At 33.8% G+C, this 19721-nt stretch overlaps 2 protein-coding genes and 1 pseudogene across 2 annotated transcripts; 1 reads left to right on the forward strand and 2 right to left on the reverse strand.

Annotated features, from left to right (window-relative positions):
- Positions 1-545: 545 nt before the first annotated feature.
- Positions 546-1061, reverse strand: LOC139874516 (uncharacterized). Its single transcript, XM_071861941.1, has one exon. The coding sequence runs from the start codon at positions 1059-1061 to the stop codon at positions 546-548; it is 516 nt and encodes a 171-aa protein (XP_071718042.1).
- A 1586-nt stretch (positions 1062-2647) lies between these two features.
- On the forward strand, positions 2648-13148 carry LOC139876914 (uncharacterized). Its single transcript, XM_071864315.1, is given in 20 exon segments — positions 2648-2665; positions 2813-2925; positions 3519-3594; positions 3686-3828; positions 3998-4084; positions 4272-4355; positions 4497-4704; positions 5122-5207; positions 5305-5536; positions 5911-6034; positions 6375-6511; positions 8583-8691; positions 8905-8947; positions 9119-9254; positions 9978-10048; positions 10174-10267; positions 10728-10949; positions 11736-11945; positions 12502-12789; positions 13023-13148. Coding segments are annotated over 20 exon segments (2607 nt in total).
- A 1990-nt stretch (positions 13149-15138) lies between these two features.
- LOC139874517 (calcium uniporter protein 6, mitochondrial-like) lies at positions 15139-17489 on the reverse strand (annotated as a pseudogene).
- Between the last annotated feature and the right edge of the window lie 2232 nt (positions 17490-19721).

Below are 19721 nucleotides of genomic sequence, written 5' to 3' on the forward strand. Positions count from 1 at the left end.
CAAGTCATCTTAATATTTAATATTTTACTTTATTTCAATACCACAAGACATTGTACCTTCTTTTACCGTATCATAGCGGTACTAAAACTATGTACTAATGTATTGTATGCAATAAAACGATTATGTCTGATATCGATATCTGATCCTCAAGTTAAGATAAAAAGAATAGGTGTATCACACTCATCTTTTTTTAGTTATTGTTTTCAAGTGAAATAATTATAATTATGTTTTATTGTCATAAATAATAATTAGGTAAATATTATTTTTTATGACGGATAAACTAGTACTGTAATACAATAAATAAAAATGTACTCGAATTATTAATGTATATATTGTAAATTTTAATATTTTTTTTTGAAAGGCAAACAACTTTTTATTAATTAGAAACGGAGCTACAGAGTACAAGAATACAAGAAAATGCATTGAGGATATGCCCAAAATTAAAAAAGGAATTGCAGCCTATACAAAACTAAAGTAAAAAAACGAAACACGATGGAGAGAATTATGGCAGCGAGTTTGAGAACTTCTGCCAACCTCAAGGAAAGTCAACCATGGTCCTCGTAACTGTTCGGATTCGACAACCATACATTCCAATCCAAGGAAGGATTCTTCGAGCGATTGTTAATCCATTGAAAACTTTTAACTTGGATCTCGTTTAACGTCATTGGGACACTCCAGTCCTTTTTCTCGAATAGGCTTAGATTACGATTCCTCCATATCGAATACCCGCATACCCATTCGATACATTGCCAAATTTTCGAATAGGCATTTGGGTCAGATCTCGAACCTTTTCCCAAGAACATTGAATCCCGATTAGCATACATGTTGATACCCGAATTCCACCAGCTCATTACCCGACCCCATAGTTCCTTCACTTTTGGACACGAAAGTATCATATGCTCCATAGTTTCAATATCATTGTTGCATATATTACACCGAACTGAGTCTAAATTTACACCCCGTTTATCAAGTTCTACCTTTACCGGAAGCCGACCAAGTCTTGCCCGCCAAACGAAAATTTTGATCTTAGAAGGTAGGGAGTTTCGCAGTGTACTAGCCATTGTAGAGTCATCAGGCAGAATTTTTTTTTTAGTACATGGAACAGAGAATTGGTTGTGAACTTCCCGTTTGCGTTGAACACACAAGACCAAGAGTCTGCTTCTCTATGTACAAAATTGAAACTCGCCAACCTCTCTAGAAGATCAGCTAGTTCACTGCTTGTTCTACCTCTTGGATTTCTTGACCAATTCCATAAATAATTTGGAGTAGCACCTCCAGGAGTAACACGATCCGCAACCCGAGCATCCTTGTTTACCTCTAACCTGAAAAGTCTTTCATATTTCTCGCACAACAGTTGGTTATCAAGCCATCAATTTTTCCAAAATAAGGTGTTCTCTCCATTTCCGACAACTTTGACAAAAGAATTTGAGAGATTTACGTTTAGCTTGTCAAAGTCTTTGGCAATGGATTGAATTCCTTTCCAGACCGAACCTGTACTTGAAGAGTATCCCGAGTTGAGTTGACCCAACCCCCCGTCCCTCCCGTATATATTTTTGATTACCCGAACCCAAAACGCATTTGGATCTACTCGAAAACGCCACCACCATTTCCTCATTAAAGCCAAATTTTTAGCTTTAAGGGTATCGACATTTAACCCACCCCGTTCAAATGGTAACAAAATTGACTCCCAACTAACCCAAGACATTTTAGTATGTTCACCCGCCCCGCCCCAAAAGAAATTACGTCTCATACCTTCGAGCAAGTTGATAACACCCGATGGAGCACGGAATAGGGAGAAGGCGTATAACGGGAGGCTACTAAGCACGACTTTATAAGAGTTAGACGGCCACCTAACGACAACGATTTTGCTTTCCAATCCTAATATTAACTAAACGGGGTGGGTTAGACTCGTAAATTTATCAATATAACTAATAGATAAAACCATGTAGCACTATTCATCAATAGTGTCAGGGGTATTTTGGTCATTTGGCCTTTTTTTTTTACCTTCCACTTTGCCAAATACCCCAAATTTGTTCAAAAAATAAAACCGACCCCCCAAACAGTGGGTAAAGTGTCAACTAACTATTTTCATAAAAAATCTTAACTAAACTCCACTCAAATATTCAACAGATCATATCTTCTCGCTCGCAACGAGTTAAATTTTTCCGACAACATCGTTAAACTCGAAATAATTTTAGGAACACAATGTCACTAACTATTGGCAAAACGGACGTTTTTTAAAAAACGATAAATATTTGAGGTATTTTTCATACACGTTGATTTTGCGTTAACTTTTTAAATGTCGACAATTCCATAGCGAAACGCGGAGATGTAAAATACCATTTAAATCTTTGACGGGTTATACCTTTTAGTTCGACTCGAGTTGCGCTTCAACGACATGATCGTTAGCCACAAAATAATTTTACAAACTAAACACAGTAAAATACATTAAAAATCTACCCGGCGTCCGGATAACACAACTAGTTATCAAATAATAATCAACTAAACGCAGAAGTATTTTGGCGCGAAATCCAACCCTAATTCTAACCTCAAGTTCTAGAGTATATAAAAGGTTTTCACAGTGAACAATATTTTGTTTCTAATTCAATCCAGTCATTTCATTCAACACGATTGGAAATCAATCAAAATGGAATCAACTCTCAAGGTAATTTCAATTTCCTTTATGAATTTGTCACACTGTTTTCGTTACGCATAAACCCTAATTTTTGATTTCAGTGCTATACAGTCCACCAAATTAGGAACACTTTTACTTATGCGTGTAATGTTTTCATGTTGATTTATGATTAAACAGGAATATTTTGGGTTTTCGACGTTTCGGCCTTATCAAAAGGAGATTATTGAGAAGATTTTGCAGGGAAGAGATAGTTTGGTTGTTATGGCTACTGGTAGTGGCAAGTCTCTATGGTATTATTTCACTATACATACATATTTTTTTTGTACATATATTAGGGCTATGTTTTCACTATAATATTCTGTTGTTTGCAGTGGCGGAACTAGTATTTTTTTTTTTTTTTACCGGGGGCAAAAAAAAATTTAAAACCGTAGCGATACTTTTTGGGCAAAATATGGAGGTTTTGGGGCAAAAAATTGAGATTTTTAGGAAATTATGGAGGTTTTTGGGCAAAATTTGAAGATTTTTGGGCAAAATTTGAAGGTTTTGGGGCAAAAGTTGGAGAATTTTGGGCAAAATATGTAGGTTTTGTGGTAAAAAAAAAAAAGTCCACCGGGGGCAAAGTCGAAAAACCCAAAATTTTTACACTGAAAAATGCAATGGGGGCGGGCTCCTCACCCTTCCCCCAAATTGTTTCGTCCCTGGTTGTTTGAGTTTTCTTCAAATAGTTAATCTACTCTAAATGAAATAGAACTTGTTGCAAAAAATTATATCATAATCCTAAAAATACTAATAGAAGTATCATATACTGCATTGTTACAAAAATGTCATTTATACTTTGGAAATTGTAACAAAATTGTTAATTTTTTTTATTGGTTTAATGTAGTTACCAGGTGCCTCCGTTAGTTGCAAATAAGACTGCTATAGTTATAAGCCCACTTATATCTCTGATGCAGGATCAGGTATTTTTATTTATACAAACTTATATTAACAAGTTATAAACTTATAATAGGTGAGCAAATGCTAATATTAGCGTATCGTGTTTGTTTGTAGGTGATGGCTTTAAAACAGAGAGGTATTAAAGCTGTGCATCTTTCTACTGCTCAGACTAACACCAGTGCACAAATGAATGCTGAGAGTGGCCAATACGACATTATATACATGACTCCCGAGAAAGCATGTTTTGTTCCTGATAGGTAAAGATTGTAATTTTTTTTTTTTTAATTCAATCTGGATTATGATCAGTACCGTGTTTGATTACATTAGTATATGTAACTAAATAATATAATATGCTATTATGAGCACTACAATTAGTCAATTAATAACGTGATATGATGTTCTGAGTCGTTTTGATATCTAATGCAGCTTTTGGTCGAGGTTGCTTAACACGGGAATTTGTTTAGTAGCAGTTGATGAAGCTCACTGCATCTCGGAGTGGGGCCACGATTTCAGGTTGGTTTCTTCATATCCTTTTTTGCACTTTTGAGATACAACATGACTTGTAACTATTAGTGGCTGTTTTGATGTAGTCAAGTATTATTCTATGTTAAATTTAGCAAGCTTAAAAAAAGTAGCTTATTTGGTGGACATTAGTCGGGTCAGAAAAGTTTAAGCTATTAATTTACTCTTCTGCTTACAGGGTGGAGTACACAAGATTATATAAGCTTCGAGATGTTTTACAAAATGTTCCATTTGTCGGATTGACGGCAACAGCTACAGAAAAGTATGCGATTTGCTACTTGGTTTGTCTTTATTGAACATGGATGTTTCATGTTTGTATTCCACTTTTAGTGTTTTTTAGGTTTAGAAGTTATGCTTGCGAGTGAAGCATGTGCTAATAATAAACATCCTTTTGTTATTCCAGAGTCCGCAATGACATAATCAACTCACTTGGGCTGAACAATCCTCATGTTGCTATTGGATCATTTGATCGTAAAAACCTCTACTATGGTGTGAAATCTATTAACCGTGGTCCTTTATTTGTTGATGAGCTTGTGGCAAATATTACTAAATATGTTGCAAATGCTGAATCAACTATTGTATACTGTACAACCGTAAAAGATGTCCAAGAGGTTAGCCCTTTATAAACTGTTTATCTCTACACGTTAAATGGGTAATATAAAAGAATAGCTAAACAGTAAATGGGTTAGATAGGTCAATCATGTCAAATGGATTGGAACTTGTAAATGGATTCGGGTACCATTCTGAAGTATATTTTAGAGCATTAACCTTTTTTATAGTCTTGAATCAATATGGAAATATAAATATAAATTTTGTAATAATATTTGGACAAAGTGTTCCGGTAACAGAAATGACATGTTTAAACCCTAACTTGTTTGATTTACTGCCCGATCTGCTGACCTGGCATGGCATCTCTAGTATATCTATGAATTCATGTGGATGTTATTCTTTGTTATTGACTTATGATATTGACTTTATCTGATGTTGTTTTAAGTACTAATGTCTTCTCACCTATCTTGATTCCTTAGATTACCAAATCACTTTGTGAGGCCGGACTTAAGGCCGGTATGTATCATGGTCAAATGGGTAACAAGGCTCGTGAAGAGTCACACAGGTTTAAAATTTATCCAAACTTTTTTTCATATTGAAATTAATCATGGCTGTTTTAATATATTTTTTAATTTAAATGTGTATGTGTATCTTGTTGATAGATCTTTCATAAGGGATGAGCTACAAGTTATGGTTGCAACTATTGCGTTTGGAATGGGTATCGATAAGCCCGATATAAGACATGTTATTCATTACGGGTGCCCCAAAAGTTTGGAGTCTTATTATCAAGAAAGTGGAAGATGTGGTCGAGATGGTATCGCTTCTGATTGCTGGTTATACTTTTCAAGGGGTGATTTTTGAAAAGCTGAATTCTATTGTCAAGATGCGAGCTCGGTATGTTAACTATAGGTGGGAAAATGGGTTGGTTGGGTAATGGGTTGTTTTAGCATAGGTGTAAATGGGTCGGTGTTTGAATTTTGAAATATTCTTTTAGGTGTAGTGTAATGTTAAACAACATCTATACGTTGATCCTTGCCAATCTAGCTACAATGCAATGACCAATTTCAAATATTTGGCAAAGTATGTTTTTATTTTATGACATATATGACAATGTAGAATACTTATATTAAGTTTAACGACTAAATTGGAATGGTTTGAAGTCTACTGTATAATTTAGAACATTGATATAAGTACTTTTCTATGTTAAAATCTACGTTTAATGCATTATACTTGGATTTGCTTACTATTGTATAATCTTTAATGATCAGCCTACACAAAAGAAATGTATAATGGATTCGTTCATGGCTGCTCAACGGTATTGCATGCAAACAACTTGCAGAAGAAAAGTTTTGCTCGAGTATTTCGGGGAAACATTTTCTCTTAATAATTGTGGTGAGTAACTATGAACAGTGAAACTCTAATATTTATTCTATGAATTTGGGAGTATTATGAAATAATGTCAGCTAGTATGTTTATATATTACAGTTATATAATTGAATAGGTTTTTCTTTAAAGGAACTAGTTTCGATTGTACTTTGAGTGATTATGAATTGAGTTAATGTCAGCTAGTATGTTTATATATTACAGTTATATAATTGAATAGGTTTTTCTTTAAAGGAACTAGTTTCGATTGTACTTTGAGTGATTATGAATTGAGTTATAAAAATGAAGTTTATTTATTATTCATGGATTATATTTTGGGATAATAATTGAACATGTTCCATTTTTACAGGAAACTGTGATAATTGCACTGATGCTAAGGAGGAGAGTGATGTGTCCAGAGAAGCGTTTCTGTTAATCGGTTGCATTCAGGCTTGTGGTGGTTACTGGGGTCTTAATTTGCCTATAGATGTTCTCCGAGGTTCTCGTGTAAGATTTCACTTTTAGATTCAAATAATTTGTTGTATGCTCACACGCGCACACACTCACACACACACTCACACACACATACACCCATTTATATTAAGTGTATTAAGTGCAGTTGGATGAATTATAAGCAGAAGTTGTATAACTGTTATCATTAAGGAGGCATTAAAATGACCCATTTTTCTTTTGTCAAATTTGTATGTTCTTGGATTGAGTTTGTAATGGATATTAAGGATCGTGGCTAAAACACTCGTATGAGATATGCGTAAACCTTCTCGGTTTAACGAATAACAAAGCTAACTTTCACAGTATAGCTGAAGATAAACCTTCACGGTTTGTTTCTATTATTCAAGATAAATATAAAATAACCAATTCCCAAAAGTAAACAATTACGGAACATAAATACTGGAAGTAGCTAAAAATGAGGAAACAAAGAAAAAGATAAATATAAGGAAAACAAATCCTTGTACAACTCAAACACTTATTAAAACTATCCTTGACCCTTTCTCCACTTCTTGTTTCCTAGCTTCACTTTCACGAAAAACTTTTCCCATGTATTGGGCCAAACATTGGCCATGAGGCCCAACTCGTCATGAGCAGCAACAATAGGCCCAATAGCATGCCATATCATTAGCCCAATGATAATAACATCCAATTCTGCATCATTCTCCCCTTCTTCGAAAAGACTCGTCCTCGAGTCTACAAATTTAACGGCTGAAACATCTAGTCGATCCTCAAGAACTAAGTGATATTGTGTTAAATCGTTTTTCATAACAACATGAACATATTCACAACAGAAAATTTTAACATCGCCATGGTACATGTTGATGTAAAATTCATTTATTTCAGTACCATCCTCAACCTCACACTCGTATTGTTCCTCTTCATCTTTCTCAGTGTCAGTATCGTAAATGGGTACGGTGTCCTCAACCACACAAGGTTCGGGAACATACTCCATGTTAAAAACTTATCAACCAAATCAACAAATGTTAAAAACTTGATCAACCAAATCAACAAAGTCATCCGGTTGAACCTCTCTTGAAACTTCGAGATATTCAAGCTTCATCTCTATATTACGCAAGAGGTTGCATGTCTTCCAACTCTTGAATCTTGCGATTCAGTTTCTCGATCTCAACTTGTTTAGCCATGCCTGGGCTCTGATACCACATAATGGATATTAAGGATCGTGGCTAAAACACTCGTATGAGATATGCGTAAACCTTCTCGGTTTAACGAATAACAAAGCTAACTTTCACAGTATAGCTGAAGATAAACCTTCACGGTTTGTTTCTATTATTCAAGATAAATATAAAATAACCAATTCATAAAAGTAAACAATTACGGAACATAAATACTGGAAGTAGCTAAAAATGAGGAAACAAACAAAAAGATAAATATAAGGAAAACAAATCCTCGTACAACTCAAACACTTATTAAAACTATCCTTGACCCTTTCTCCACTTCTTGTTTCCTAGCTTCACTTTCACGAAAAACTTTTCCCATGTATTGGGCCAAACATTGGCCATGAGGCCCAACTCGTCATGAGCAGCAACAATAGGCCCAATAGCATGCCATATCATTAGCCCATTGATAATAACATCCAATTCTGCATCAGTTTGCCTTACCTAAATTTATTAAGAACTAGCTCAGATGTGTTAAAAATTTATCAGCAATTACAATAGGTGGTAAGTTTGACCTAGTTACTTATGAATGGGTTGTTTTGGGTTTGTATTATTACAAACGGGTTAGAGAAATAAAACAAAGTTATAAAGTTAACAGCCCAAATGGGATGAACTGATCGAAAATCTTGAAAGTAGCTTATGTTATATTTTCAAGACCTTATCTCTTTCATCATCAAAAAGACATTTTTCACCTGTACAAAAGGGAGCCTTTTCAACGTGAATCTTTATCAATCGGTAGCAAAACCTATATGCTCTATTCATACACATACTGTGATAACTACTCGTTGTTAATGTACTTGTCTTTGTTAATAGTGTAAGTTCTCATATAACTACACCTGATATTTAATGCTCAGTTGGTTATATGTTTGATAAATCTTCTTGTGTGTTCGTAGGCCAAAAAGATAATTGAAAGCCAGTTTGAAAATCTTCCTTATCATGGACTCGGTAAAGATTTTACAGCGAACTGGTGGAAGACACTAGGATCTCAACTAATTTCGTTCGGTATGCACTACTTTCAAGTAATTCTGTTTATTTCAGTTATAAAAACCTTTTCTTTGTATCAAAAATTAGAGTTGGGTAACAGTTGTGTTGGGTAATGGACGGGTTTGGTAATGGGTTAATATAGGTTCGGGTTAGAAAGGTAATTTACTGGAAAAGGTTGAAACTTGATTGACTTGGGTTGACTCGTTAGTTCAATTATTCAATCTGATGCAGGTTACTTGGTTGAGACTGTTAAAGAATTTTCTAGAACCGTAAGGTATGTTTCTAACCTTTTTGAGTTGTATACGTGTATAAAATACTAAAATATACAATGTTCTTTTGTCCTTCTTTTCTTGTTTATTCTGACTTGTTTCAGCTAAGTTTTTTTCTTTTGTTGTTTATAAAATAATACTGATAAAACTGTGAACATTTTTTTTTAATGTATCAGTGTTAGTCCAGAAGGTGTAAAGTTTCTGAGGTCATGTAGGCCCGATCATCAACCGCCGTTACTTTTGCCGATAATTGATGAATCAGGTGGTCATGGTGATGTCACGGCTGGCTCAGGACAAGATGGACTGTCACAGGTAAGTTAAAATGACATTTTTGTCCTTCCTTACGTCAACTGTTTTCTCATCTTCAGTCATTCACTTGTCTATTATGTTAAATTTTTATGCATCTATTGCACTAAGCCTGGAACAAGGTTGGAAAAGTCGCGAGACGGAGATGAGTCGGTCGGGAAATGTCAATTTATATACACATAAATATATTAAACATAAATACAGGGCACAAAACTTATTTTTTAAAAATATTAAAATTTTTTGCCCAACTTTGACCAACCTTGACTTTGACTGATTTTGACATACTCAGACCGACTTTGACCGACTCATACTGACTTTAATATTTTCTAAAATCATTAAAAATGAGAGTCATTTGTGGTACAGGTTTGGCTGGATTGTCTAAACTCAACATTTAAAAAAAAATTCAAATCCTTGAACTCATACATGTGTCTTGTGTGCAAAAAGCATGATCAAATTCATATGAAACATATCAGTTAATAAAGGTTAAATGCTTTCAAAATACACTTTTGGGTCACTATTTACCCGTTCAAGCCTTCTGACCCATTTCATATTAGCCATTTTGTGATTAGATGTTTTCATGTTTATGTTCAGCCTATCATCAGTTGTATCTTGTACACATATTGAATTTTCTTTATCAGTTTAGCCACTTGGATGCGTTTTATCGGTTTTATCTTTTTATTATTAGTCTGGGAAATATTATATTTTGAAATTTGATTAATTGTTATATAGGCGGAGGCCGAACTCTATAGAGTACTTCTAGAAGAGAGAGCGAAGCTTGCGCGATCTGCTGGAACTGCCCCGTAAGTTTATATTTTTTTTTAACATCTATAATGTAAAACAAATATTTAGATAACTGTAATTAGTGTTAGAAATAGATATGAATAATATAAACATTTTTTTTTTAAGATCACTTTTCACTTTGCAGATATGCTATATGTGGTGATTTGACATTGAAAAAAATAGTAGCAACTAGGCCATCTACTAAAGCAAGGCTGGCAAATATTGATGGTGTTAACCAGGTATTAACAGGTCTTTGTCAGACAAAACCAAATAGTTTTTTAGTTTTTTTATTAAGGAATTTTGATTTTGTTCATTTTACAATCTTCAATTAAATTATATCCACATATTTTATATATTTTTATATAAATTCTCATCTACAGTGTCAGTACCTTAAAATATGTAATTGTTAGAAGTTCTAGATTGTGTTTTGTAACTTTTGAAATATATTTTACACATTATATAATAAAAAGTTTCCATATTTTGAATCTATCTTTATAAAAGAAAAGGATCTATTTTTGGTAATATTATTGTTTTAGTTACTACTAAATTAATCAAAGTTGCAAAAATCAAATAACTGATGATCTGGATTTATTAATTCAAAACAGCATAATCACATACAAACAGTTTCCTGCAGCTGTTCTATTACTACTGATTATTCAACTGTAACATTTATTATCTGCTATTTTTAATAATATGCAGCACCTTGTTACAAAGTATGGAGATCATCTTCTTCAAAGTATTCAAAAATTTTCAAAAGAATTGGACCTTTCTTTGGATAGTGTTGCAACCATAGAAGCTACTCAAGCTAATAATAACAGCAAACCTTACACGGTACCGAAACAACCGAAAGACTTGGCGCCTGCAAAATACGGAGCTTGGAAAATGTGGCAAGAGGATGGTCTCTCAGCTGAACAAATTGCTGTATGCCTTTTTTTTACTGGTGATTCTAATCTCTCAAGGTGGCATAATGGGCGGGTTGGGTGAGTTGGATAATGGGCCAAACCTGGTTGTAACGTGTCATTTTTAACATGGATCATCATTTATATGTTCCTTTTTTACCCATATCTGTTGTGTTGATTAAATTAAAGATAATGTTAGTAGAAGATTCTGCTTCCAGAAAATAATGTGGAATGTTGTGTGGGTTAAACGTACACTTTCAGTGACTTGTTGCCCGTTTGAACCGTTCATGCTCTGCTTTATTTTATTTGAACAGTTTGCGATAAATTACAGCCCACATTGGCCCATTTATATTAAATGGGTTGAAATTGCCACCTTTATTAACTTCAATCATATTGCATGTCTTTTTTTACTGTTTAAATGATACTGATCTCTAGACGTGACATGATGGGTGGGTCGGAGAGTTGAATAATGGGTCAAACCTGGTTGTAACCTGTCATTTTCAACACGGATCAACATTCATATGTTTTTTTTTCTTACCCATATCCGTTGTGTTGATTAAATCACAAAGATAACCTTCGTACAAGATTGCGTTTCCAGAAAATAATGTAGAATGTTGTATGCATTAAACACACTTTCGGTGACTTGATGCCCGTTTGACCAGTTCCTTTTCTTCTATTTTTTGAACATTTTGCAATAAATTACAGCCCACGTTGTCCCATTTATGATAAATGGGTTGAAATTGCCACCTTTACTAACTTCAATCAAATTGTATATGCTTTATCTTTACCATCTGTACGTTTGTTCTAGAACTTTCCTGGTAGATCGGCTCCAATAAAAGTGCAAACGGCTCTTGCATATGTTCTGGATGCGGCTCGAGAGGGGTGCGTAATTGACTGGCCTCGATTGTTTAAAGAGATCGGTCTTACAAAATCAATTGCTGATAGTATTGATGCTGCAATTTTAAAAGTTGGCTCTAAAGACAAGCTGAAACCTATCAAAGAACAACTACCAGAAGAGGTAAAGTTTTTCACATCAAGATATAACATTTGACTGATAAGTAGTGTCAAAATTGATTCTTTTTATATATATAAATGAATTTTTTAAGGTTGATATATACGGGTTGAATTTTTTTTGTTGGTGACATGTATGGGTTGAAATAGAAATATTATAAGGTTGATATATATGGGTTGATTTTTTTTTTTTTTTTTTAGAAAAGAAAAAAATTAACACAATTATTATTATCTTAGTTTTTGACATATATGGTTTAAAATACCTCTACCTTGTATTGATTACCATTAATTGACTTAAACCTGTTTCATTGTTAGATAATGTTAGATAATAGGTTAGGCTCAAGTCCAATATGTGGGCTTGGGTCCGTTAGGGTTTAAAGTCATTAGGGTTTCATTGTATTATGCGACGATCTTAGAATAAAAGAATAAACAAAGTGATTGGGTATTGGGGGTTGACTTAAACCTCTACAATGAAACCCTAATGACTTTAAACCCTAACGGACCCAAGCCCACATATTGGACTTGAGCCTAACCTATTATCTAACAAAACCATGATTTATCAGGTTGATTACACTCATATTAAGGCATGGTTGACAATGCAAGAACTTGGGATGTCAACTGAAGCTTTTTTATCTGCTAACCCAGATACTGAACACGATTCTAATGAATCAGAAGAGTTGTCTGATAAGCACAATGCCATAAACGCGGACCCACGTGAGAAAACTGAAGCGGTACTCATCGATGATTCTCCAAGAAAGCGTCAAAAGGTTGATATACTCGAACAAGATAATCATCCTCTTGAGATTACCGAAGCTTCCCTTTCAGACTTGCATCAGAATTCTGAGAATGGGGTGAGTTAAAATATTAGAAACTTTAATGGGGTTAGATACGTGTTTCAAAAAAAAAAAAAAAAAAAAAATTAAATTTAACAAAAAAAAGATGTGTGGTTCAAAGCTCAAACTCATTATAGCGATTGCATTATTATCTTTGTAATTGTTCCAAAAAAATATCATCTTTGTAATTGTAATCAGATTTAAAAGGTGGTATAATTTGTATTCATTGTTTGGTTTTGTATAATATGCAGGTTACGTTGTCGGACATATTGAAGCACTTTAATGGATCTACAGAAGCGGTCGTGGTAGATTTTCTGACTTTTATGGAGAGTGAGATCTTGATCTATAAAAAGAACAATGTGTATAAACTTATGTGATGGGGGTGATGAATATGCTTTTATCTCTCAAGTTCTATTAGTAGTTTACTAGAAACGAAATAGATGTTATGGCTGTAGTTATGCGAAGTATCTTTTTGCTAACATTTGATCATTGGGTTTCAATCGTAGATGATTCACGCGTTTTAAGTTGTACTCTTAAAAGTGCAGTAATTTAGCTTATTATATGTCAAGTATTCAAGTCTCGTTACACGTAATAGTAAGAGACTTAAGTTTTTTGTCCGTTTTAAGTAATTTAGCTGCTGTCATTTTACACAAAATGACAATTTTTGAATATATCATATCTAAAGGCACAATTAAATGATACAAAAAATGTACATTATAAAAACTGAAGGAGTATCTTATTATTTAGTGCCTAAAGAGGAAGAAGGATTCGAAGCTCGTGTTGTAGACTTCAAAATATTATTGACTATAATTCTCACGTCACTAGAGGTGACTGTCTAGTGACGGTGTGTTAACCTGATCATGTTAACCTGTTGAACTATCAATTTTGCTGATGATTTATTTATATTTGTTAATTAATAAGAAAATAACCATGTTGAGCAATGATTTTTCTCCATCCTAAAATAGAGCAACTTTTTTTTAACCCTCGAGTCACTTTACAATACCTCACAAACACAAAATTGGATGTGAGAATAAAAATATAACCTTCCATCTCACCTTCACATACCTTATATACGTGACCTTCCCATACCTTATATACGTGTGGATCAATGTAGGGGTGTGCACCATTTAGTTTCGAACCAAAAAAACCGAATATCGAATCGAATCCAAACAAAAAAAAAACCAAACCGAATTTTTTAAACGGTTTCGGATCGATCGAAACCGAAACCGAATTTGTAATTCAGTTTTCGGTTTGGTTTTTGGTTTTGAAAATTTTAAATTCGGTTAACCGTAAACCGAATTAAAAACCGAATTCAAATTAATAGCATATTAAAACATATTTATATTTATAATATTTATACATTTATATTATGTTTGATGTATTATTATATTTTTATTATACAATAAACATGTTATATACCCTGTATACTTAAATTAATTCCACAACCGTTATTCCTAATTTATATGTAAGTTTATGTTGGTTAGAATTTTTATTTTTAGTGCTTTTCGGTTTTAACCGAAATCAAACCGAAATTAAATTCGGTTTTCGGTTCGGTTTTGGTTATGGTTTTAATATTTAAATTTGGTTTCGGTTTCGGTTTGGTTTTCGGTTTTGATTTTATAAGTTTCAAACCCGAAAAAACCGAACCGAATAAACCGAAAAACCAAAAACCAAACCGTTGAACACCCCTAATTTATCAATGTTGTGTTAAGAAAACGAGCGAAAAATTACTTAAGATTTACCAAGTTTAATACGGTAGTAATCCACTTATATAATGATATAATTAACACATTATTGTTATCAACTTCTCCGTATAAAGGAATGAGCAAATATGTTTGTTTTTAGCTAATATATGGAGCAGGAGTTTATTGGAATATACACAACTTGAATCTCAAGAACAGATATGTTTTCATGATCTTAAGCGAATAATCACTCGATGTTTGTTGGTAGCTGATATAATAATGTAAACTGCAATCTTAATTTCATGTGAAGTAAAATGTGCTCAGGGTGTACAATCAACTATGACAAACAACCAAAACGAACTAATAAATGGCCGATTTGATCACAAGAATCAACATGTAATGAAAACAAGGCTAAAATTATACCACAACCATTCTGTTAATGCTTAACAAGTCCCTATAAAGACTTTAAAAGGTCTATGATTAGTGGAAGACAGGTTTAAGCATTACATAAGCCTCTAAAACAGGCGCTGAACATAATTCAAAAGTATCAAAACGCACAAATAGGCAATCACGTATAAGTATCTAGTATCTTATCTTGCAAAATTTGTGGACCTAATAGTACCATTAATAGTATGGCAGATCGTCAAAAGGTCAAAACACGTCAATAGAAGTCAAACCTCTTCTGTTAGTTCTTGTGCAACAGATCCCTAGTTTCCAATTCCACTCCTTCAAAATTATGTTTTGCTGAAGGATGCGCATCTAAAGGCGACCTGCATTTCTTTTGTAACTCGATGAATCTTTCAACATCGAAATTATATTTCTTGATCAGTTTTCTTCTTCGGGACAAAAACAGCCTTTTCATCAAATCTTGATATGTGAGGTCCCTTGATGTTATAAGGAAATAAGCATACCCCACAATTAGGCCAGATGTGGTTGCAAAGAAGGCAACCGGTTTCATAACATCCCAAGAAAATTCCCAGAAAGTCAAACGGAAGAAAAGTCCGATTTGAGCTAGTGAAAACGCGACCCTGTGGGGTATGCTAGTGAATACGACGGACCTGTTTGTGGGCCAGCCTATCAATTTCTTCCTGTTTTGCTTGTAGCTTCTTTTTCTCTTCCCTCCTCGGATCATCATCAGCTGTTAGGGCAAGGGGTACAGCCCGTCTAACAAGATCCACCACCTAATTATTCAAAACAAACAGAAACTTTTAATAAAATGGACCACATAAGACTGTGTCTAAATTTGCATATGCTATTTGAAGTAGTAGTATCAATCAAATGTGTGTGTGTTAAAAACTGTAATGATTTGATATCTTTTTTAGATAACATGAGTGCATAACAAGTGATTCGGTAGCTTATAGTCTACCTATACTCACTTCAAAAGAAATTGTTGAAACAAAGATGCTCCATTATCAAAAGTTCAAAACATGAGACTATGAGAGCATAAGATTTAATTAGTATCTTCTTTAAAGAAAGTGACTTTTTGCTATATAAAACAATCTTTCAACTGAGTAATGGCAACCACTGTTTTTGAATCACCTTTATTCTTAAGCACCTTCAAAGTAAAGAAAGCATACCAAGATTATGTACTACAAGTAAAAAACATGATATTATCTCTTCTCTCGTTAAAAGTACAACTTTAATATTATAATTATAAGAGGCATAACAAGTGTTTTGGTAGCTTATCGTCTACCTATTTCCTTACAAATAAATTGTTGAAACAAAGATGCTCCATTATCAAAACACGAGAGGATAAGATTAGATTAGTAGATTTGTAATCCTTTCCATCCATTAATTTGCTCGAAATTCAAGGGACCAATGACAGCGCGACATGAAAATGAGCTTAGGGTCTGTTCTCACTATTGCTCATGTGAATAGTTTAGCGGACACAGTTAACCTTTGTTAGCATGAAGGATGAAATTGAGACTTTAAAATGTTTTTAAAGGTTACATATGCATAAAATAAAATAGAGGGATGAAACGGTTAAAAAGTGAAAAACATAAAAGACAAAATAAGCAATATCAATTCACTTCACTCTATACTTTAAAAAAGAGAGTCATTATTAAGTAATAAATATTTCAAAAACCACCTTCATAACCATTAGATCTAAAAATGACCTCTAAATACCCCTTAATCTAATGGTCATGTCATACTTTCATTACCTAATAAATCAAAATGTCTCTTTTAAATCCCTAAATTACCCTTACCCTAAATCTCTTAAAACATAAAACAACACACCGTAAACCCTAAATTAGCTAACCATGAGTTTTTCATCTCTTATCCTAAACGAAGAAAACAAACCCGCGCTTCGCTGCGGAGTAGTTTCGATCGGTTAACAGTTGGTGATTTTGATCGGTTAATTGAACGTTAGAAAATAACGGAATGAAAAAGAAAGTGAAAAAATGTTGTAAAGCTCCGTGTATAGCAAAAGAATCACCTAAAATCATGCACCGATAATGCTTACTGTTTTACACTTGTTGAAAACTTTAGTGTACGGGAGTATTACATTCATGGTTATAATGTAAAGTAAGTACAGATTTCGAACATCGTCCAGGTTATTAATTTCTTTTTTGTTAATGTTAATTATGTAATTTAAGAATCATGTTTATGTAAATTGATTTTTATGCCCGTTGAGAATTAATCACTAATATATCATATTCGAATATGTTATATGTTTGTGTTCCTTTGTCCAATAATATTTGGAACTTGGAGTAGTTAATGTAGTTAGTATAAGGAAATGTAATGTAATGTGGTTTTTGGTTTCTCCATTTTGGGTTATAGGTTTGTGTAAAATCCACTCTTTTACTCCGTGTTTATTTGCTTGTTTTTAGGTACGAGATTGACAGGTACCAGTTTATTATATCTTCACCTACCAAAATAGATTCACTATACCATTACAATTCAATCTAAGGATTCACATTTTTTTCTCACATAACAATTCACAATCCTAATTTAAAAAAAACACCACTCCCCTCCTAATCTTCTACCGCCACTGGTGAGGTCAACGCTGACCGCCATTCTTACGCCGCCCGCCATTTTTGTTACCTCCGGCCATCGTCGTCACTCTCTCTAACCGCTGCTACCTTCCTCTTTTCTGTTCTACCCGCCGTCCACCGCCCATCCCTCCTCTTTTTTGTTTCTTTTTACTCAGATTTATGGTTGGTGGCAGGTGATTAATTGCTTCATTGCGTAAAACATACTCAGATATATGGTGCTGGTACTCTGCTTTCATGTTGGTGGTCGAGCGTGGAGTTATTGGTGTGGGTTCCAGGATTCGTAGGCGGTTTCAGGCAGGTGGTGGCCGGAAAAAGACTGAGGTTATTTGGGTGGTAAAGAGCGGCGTTGTGGCCGCGGCGGAGGTGGCGGTGGTGGTGGTTGCTGTGTTTTAGTGTTAGGGTTTTTTTATTTTTTTGGTGTTTAATGATTGTTACATGTGGTGTATTAGCTGTACCTGTTTATGAAAGTGAAGGAAAAAAGACGATAATGCCCCTCTGAGGCAAAAAAGACTTTTTTTGCCTCCGTGGACCGTGCTAAGCTCATGAGACTTGGTATTATTATTATTATTGATAATAAATCACATTCTTAGCTTCTTTACCCTAAAATCCTAAATCCATCCACAAACGATTCGCACCCGATACAGCACATCTATCGATTTCTCACGCTCATCGGTATTGATCTTTGGTTAATGTTCAATTTATGATTTGTGTGGTCGATCGCTTTCTTATTTTACGAATTTCTTTGCATAACTCTGTAAATGTTTGTGCAGTTAATATCCATTTTATGCTTGCTGCGATTATCTGTACCGTTTCTAGGTAAGTTGTTCTAATTTACGTAATGTTTGCTTATAGTGTTGTTTTCTGGTGCACTTGATTTGGGTTATTCTTCAGAATCACATTGCTTCTCTGTCAGTTTTGATCGGTTTGTCATCTCCATTGTTATTATTATTGTTCTTTTAATTTACCATTTATCCGCCCATTGGTGAGTCATTTTTTCCAATTTTTATCTGTTACTGTCCGATTGTTTTTGTAGTCATTTTCCAGATTCTACTTAAGAACATTTGTACCATCTCAAGGTAACTAAAGGTTTCAAACTTGGTTTGTGATCTTTTTATTTTATTACGATGTACAAATGCGAACTTGGATTGTTTTAGTATCAAGTACATTTTACTTACATGAAAAACAATATGCATCAAAGGGGTTCGATGCACTGTCTGTGGGAAATGTGACTACATATCTATTTTGTTGGTTATGATTGTTTAGTGATCAGTGAATTATTAGGGATTTTAATATATGAGTTATCCTATACTTCGTAAGAATTATCCTTTATGATATATGAATTATCATTTTTACGATTCAACATCCATATCAGGTAGGCATTGAAGTACTTCTGTTAATAGATAGCTGGCCGATGTAAAGAAAATGTTGAAAAATCATAATTTCAAGCAACCTGGCTCAAAAGTAAGGGGAGTTGATACAATAGAAGTTTAAAGTCAAGAAGCATTCAGCCATTTAGTAACGACGATCGCCTATTTACTAATTTAGACCCAGTAAGTTGTATACGAAAACATGAAGTACAATATAGTTGGTGTAGTATGTGACGAACCTATTTTTTTTGTTTTGCTGTTTTTTGTTTCACATCGTAAATATTTTTTTACTGCTGAAATGTTATATAAAGTTATCGCTGCAAGTGCATGTTGGACTCACTGGCACAATGGTATGCCTATTGCTTTGTTGCTTTGTATAATCGTGGGTATAGTTTACAAGTGATAATAAGCTCTCTCTAAATAGGAGACCATATATACACATACAACTGACTAAGTATGCAAAATATCATCGTTTAGCGAATCGACAATGATAGTTTGCATCTACGAATGAATGAGTTTAGTGTTGAAGATTGTTCTTAGTATAGTGAAATGGGAGCTCTTGATTATGGTGTTAAAGATGATATTACACCTACAATGGAATATATTGTATGGACCTGACTCGAGTTGCATTTATGAATATGTCTCCATATATTTTATATCGACTTATTTCATTTTTATGGGCTGCAGTTTGACTTTCGATGATTTAATTGTTCATTTTGAAGAATTTGTGATATATATATTTTTATATATTTTTCAGGTAGATGTTATCAGATGAGAAGGAAGTATCAAACATCAAGATGGCTATTTAAAACAAATGCTCTCTATTCTTTCCAAAAGTTCAACAACAATGAAGATATAATATATAAAAGTCACTATACTCGATAGGTAAAAAAAAATTCTTCCAC

The sequence above is a fragment of the Rutidosis leptorrhynchoides genome, chromosome 11, assembly GCF_046630445.1.
Source record: "Rutidosis leptorrhynchoides isolate AG116_Rl617_1_P2 chromosome 11, CSIRO_AGI_Rlap_v1, whole genome shotgun sequence".
Taxonomy (NCBI): domain Eukaryota; kingdom Viridiplantae; phylum Streptophyta; class Magnoliopsida; order Asterales; family Asteraceae; genus Rutidosis; species Rutidosis leptorrhynchoides.